The 4,908-nt window shown below is 42.4% G+C and overlaps 1 protein-coding gene across 1 annotated transcript; it reads right to left on the reverse strand.

Annotated features, from left to right (window-relative positions):
• Positions 1 to 4,355: 4,355 nt before the first annotated feature.
• On the reverse strand, positions 4,356 to 4,655 carry LOC306928671 (RING-box protein 1A-like; the record flags this gene model as incomplete). Its single annotated transcript, XM_079508941.1, has 1 exon — positions 4,356 to 4,655. The coding sequence occupies one exon, from the start codon at positions 4,653 to 4,655 to the stop codon at positions 4,356 to 4,358; it is 300 nt and encodes a 99-aa protein (XP_079365067.1).
• Positions 4,656 to 4,908: the final 253 nt, after the last annotated feature.

Here is a 4,908-nt window from a genome sequence, read left to right on the forward strand (position 1 = left end):
CTGGCTGGTAGGTAGTTACTGGTGACGTCACGAGCCTTCACTGTAACCCCCCCCCAGCTCCTGTACGATTTTGGAGATTTTTCTTTATTTTCTTTTTGAGGGGCTCCTATACACAGGTTTAATGTTTGTCTTTTAGTTCAATGTGTTTTGTAACCGCCATTGACAATGAAGGGAACATTTACGTCATAATGTACCTCATTACGTCATATTGTCTCTTTATTGTTAATGGCGTTTAATGTTTGTGCTTGCACCATTTGTTTTACATCACTATTACATCACCTAATCAACATGAGTTTAGACTTTAATATATTATTTTTTAATCGAGGTTCTATAGAATCCAAATTGGTTCTGGTGTAGTGTTAACACACAGCCAAATTAATTAATGTCCAATTTTCATAATATTATATAGTTTTATAGGTTTTAAAATATTCTGCGTTGAATAAGTCAGATATTTGTCTGACTTTCGCCAGTGACACCACAGATTGACCTCTATGCCTATATCAGTCGTCATCACATTCATCATTCTATTCCTGCTCTTTTTGAGTACTTATGAATAGTCTGTGGAAGTGTCGAGGCTACAAGTGGAGTGCTGGTAAGCTTGGCCCTAGCAACCAGACAGACACCACATCCTAGACCCTATTCTGATTCTGCTAGTTTAATTTCATGCATCCTCGTAAAGAAGATGAACTAAGCCAATATTCAAGGTGAAGCTATAGCCTACCTACTAGTAAGACTGGCCAGGTGCTGCCCCACCACCACTCCCCATTGGTATGTATATACCAAACCTTTTCCTGTTTTAAAAGGAAAAGGTTTGGTATCACCTAGTCACCTGGTCTCGTGAATCAGTACCTCACCTCAACAGCTTCTCAAAAGCTCCCAGATCTTCTTCAATGAGTACATTATCAGCTCTCAGGACTCAGGAGAGATTGCATTGAGGTCAAGAGCTAATCCTCTGAATCTACATAGCTTGATTGAGTTGCACTGTGTGTACATTCAAATCAAAGAGTGTCGCCACTAAGTGGGTGACAATGTTATCACACGTAAAGATGAAATGACCTACCTAGGTTCCATCCTGGAGGCTAATCTTTCCGGTGATAAAATGGCCACCAACGTAATCAAAAAAGTCAACCAAAGAACAAGATTCCTTTACAGGAAAGACTCCTCACTGGTCAACAAAAACACCTTGAAGACCTTAACAGGAGCCCTCGTACAAGGCTTCTTTGACTATGCATGCACCTCCTGGTACCACAGCACCTCAAAGGCCCTTAAAACTAGGCTCCAGACTTCCCAAAACAAACAAACTTAATTGGGTCGTCCACTCACAGTTAACAGTCTTTGTATTGAGTTTGTGCTTGAAATGTACTGTAATTCTGCAAACTGTTAATAAATATTTCAATCAATCAATCAAACTCTCTTACTAGAGACCTGACGGTCAGGTGACCAGGTTATTTTGCATTTCAAGATTGTGTTCTGTAACTTCTGTTCTCTCTGCTCTTGCGTTCCATCTCAGAGGCATGAGGGACCTATAAAAGTCAGAAAACAGCCTCTAGCTTGCTTAACCCATTAAGACCTGAGGTCGATGTCTGATGTCTTCTAAATCCTAATAGTTTTCAGATGGACTGGCCACTTGACATGTCAGGGATATGGCGAGAGAGAGAGAGATATGTGAGGGCGTTGGATGTACAGGGCTATATGGAAAACGCATTGGCATTTATCGAGTGGAACCTGGCCTAAAGCGAGGACAGGACAGGTGGACAGTTGGACCACGCTATCACACTCATGTAGTTCCCAACGCAGCTACACCCAAATATGGAGTGGGTTGTCTAACATTGATGCGTCATCATGTGGCATCAATCACAAACAAATCACTCAGCTCCATATGGGCACAAAAGGGCTAGTCCATATAGCCTACGGCCTATGACATCAGGGATCTAGAATTATGGCCATAAAAGGGGCAAGAACTGACAAATGCAGAGATCTACATATCTAGGCATATGCCCGGCGTGGCACTTGAGGTGAGGGCCATGTGTGTGCATGCGCGCGTGTGTGTGTCGGGCCCCCCGCCTCCTCTACTGTACATATTTTTTCTTTGATTTTTACCCGTCTATATGATGTTTGTTTTTTTGGTACTGTATATTTATATTAATGTTCTACAAACTGTTAATAACATTTTCAATCAATCAAAAGCGAGTCCCCGCCCTGTCCCCATCCCCTTATACTGTATACGCACACACCAGGCTAACTTCACATATACGTATATCTCCATGGTAGTATTCCTTTCAAACGGAGTCATGGATAAACATATCCTGTTTCACGAAAGCAGAATAAACAAATCCAGGATCTAGGCAAAATCCAGGGTTGACTTGTAGGGGTCCAGTTGGCTCCTTTCACCCGCCAGATCCCACTTCTTTTTTCTTTTTTCTTTTTTTTTCTCCAATCGCTACACTTTCTCTGCCAACCTGGGGGGGGGGCAGCGGACTGACCTCATGCTCCCTTCTATGCATGAGGAATCCAAGCTGCTTCTTTTCACCTGACAGGGGGGTGGGTTTCCCCGGCCGGACGTAGCGCGTGGAAGGAACACGTTATTCTGACCAGTTCCTTTCCCCTCCATCAGGCGCCCCGGCTGGCCAGGAGGAGGCAGTTTAGAGACCAGGATTACTGCATGTTTTTTTGTGAGGGTACCTAGTACCCTCCAGACCCCACTTGAAGAACCACTAAGCTATATGTTTAATGCCTGCAGTATCAAAACCGGCGGTCTCCCTTGAGGAAAGCTAACATCTTAAAGGACCTACTTTTTCAATTTCTTTTGTGTTTTTGGGGCTCCCATATGTGTTTTCTATCCCCACAAACCATTTTGAACAATCAGGCTTGCATGTCATATGGGTGTTTTAATGGAAATTGCTCTCAGGAACAGCTCAACTGATTTTGGCCTCATCGTGATGTCATCAATGTCACCCTACTTTGTATAATTCCTCCTCTTCTTCAGTCTTCAGTTCCAAATTTGCATTTCCACTTTGTTTACAATGTCCACCATTGTTGATTTTCCAAGCTGGCATGGAATGGAAACAAGCCTGGTTTTATCTAGCATCAGTATTATAATGACTCAAATATTAAATAATCTGCATATCAGCACCCCCACCACCTCAGGACATTGTGGTACTGCAGCTAAAACTGCTTTCAAAGTCCAGAAAGAAATGACAAGGCCTGGTTATATCAGAGTGGTGATTGAGGCTCAAACCATTAGAAATAACTTTGAGGGACATAGACAATATGATATTAAATATTAAAAGCAGTTTTAAAATGCATGTTATTTGCGCTTTAACCACTTGTATAGGGGAATTCCCCTTTGACTAGCCATTGATCCACGTACTGAACCACCAATCAGTCACCCCAAATATGGAGCCGGGTGGAACTCCATATTTGGACATGAGTGCATGTTCAGTTTACAATCTTATTGCAATATCGTCTGGATGATTGGACGAAGCTAAGGTCATTGGAGATTTGTAAAGGTTTTCCTTTAAAAAAAAAAGGTGGTTCACACAGGAAATGTCACCCATGCTCTGCAGCGGATTTGCCTGGATTTTCGTTTCATCAGTTTTCCTTACAGAGTCCAACACAGTGGGCTACTTTATGGAATCGGTCAGAATTGTCCCAAGTTGGCCATTTTCTTTCTCGGGTTCCTTTGTGAAGCTAGTAACATTGTTGGATTTGGGTGATGTTTATCAGTAATAATCCATTTATTTCCTTCAGCATGTCCTCAAGGCTCCAGGGTACAGGCTGCTGCCTGTGAGAAAGAACCTCCTCCTCCCACTTCTTCACAGGGTGCTTGGCTGCAAGAATCTGCAGTCAGGTGACTGAGGAACTTCACTTCTGATCTTCCTATATTTTGTTCACAACAGCAAGTCAGCTCCTTTATCAGGCATTCCTTCCTTGCAGCACTCTCCCAGTTAATTTCATAGCCACTGTTATGCAGTTTTCTCTGATTAACTTGCCACTCATGTTGGTTTAGAAAAGCTTTGTTAGCTTTTGTCCAGAGTTTTCAGTCAGAGAATCTGAATATTGCTCAGTGATTCCAAATATTAACATTTTTTATGGGTCGAGGCGACACAAGAGTAGTCCTGTTTTTTTGTTTTGTTTTTGTTCTTTTCTACATTTCTTTCCACTATTGAAAATAGCAGATCTCGCAACACAACACAATTGCGTTGTGCGCTACTATATCGGCTATTTTCAACATATTTTATTTTTGAAATAATTCATTTCATTTTTGTGCATTTGGGTCCCGGGGAGACACCAATTTCCTCTCTTTTGAGTTGATCTGAAAGGGTTTGGGAACCGCTCCTTTAGAGCAATCTAAGTTAGATTCCATACTTCTGATACTCCCATTCTGTATTGTCAAGCGGGCACACCTGCCTGGTCTTTAACCAGCGTGAAATGCAGTGGAAGTGGTAAGCGTGGTTGCAGACGCCCCAGGCAATTTTGCATTCCGGCTCGTTTCCTTGGCTGGCCTGGCACTCGATACATAAATCCATAATCTGATTGCGGCAGATGGCACAGTTATCCACGACAATGTCCCAGGACCACATTGCCACGGCATTCCATTTCTTCACTTCAATATTTTTCTTGTTGCCTGACTTGCTTGGTTTAGTAACCTCCATAGCTGTTGACATTTTGAAAATGTATTTGGACTTGATTGTCTTGCTGGCAGTGTTGATTAAGAAGAACTTAAGATGCTTTGGCAAATGCATTGAGCAGGTGCTGGCTTATATATCGTCTGTCAGTGGTCTTGACATCATGATGGGTTGTGATGTCATGCCCAATGTCACGTGTCATGCCCATGTCACGTGTTCCCAAATATAGAATCCATGAAGTATTCTGGCAACAGTAACAGGCTGGACTCACTCTAACATA

This window comes from Electrona antarctica (assembly GCF_951216825.1).
Source record: "Electrona antarctica genome assembly, chromosome: 8".
In the NCBI taxonomy this organism is placed as follows: domain Eukaryota; kingdom Metazoa; phylum Chordata; class Actinopteri; order Myctophiformes; family Myctophidae; genus Electrona; species Electrona antarctica.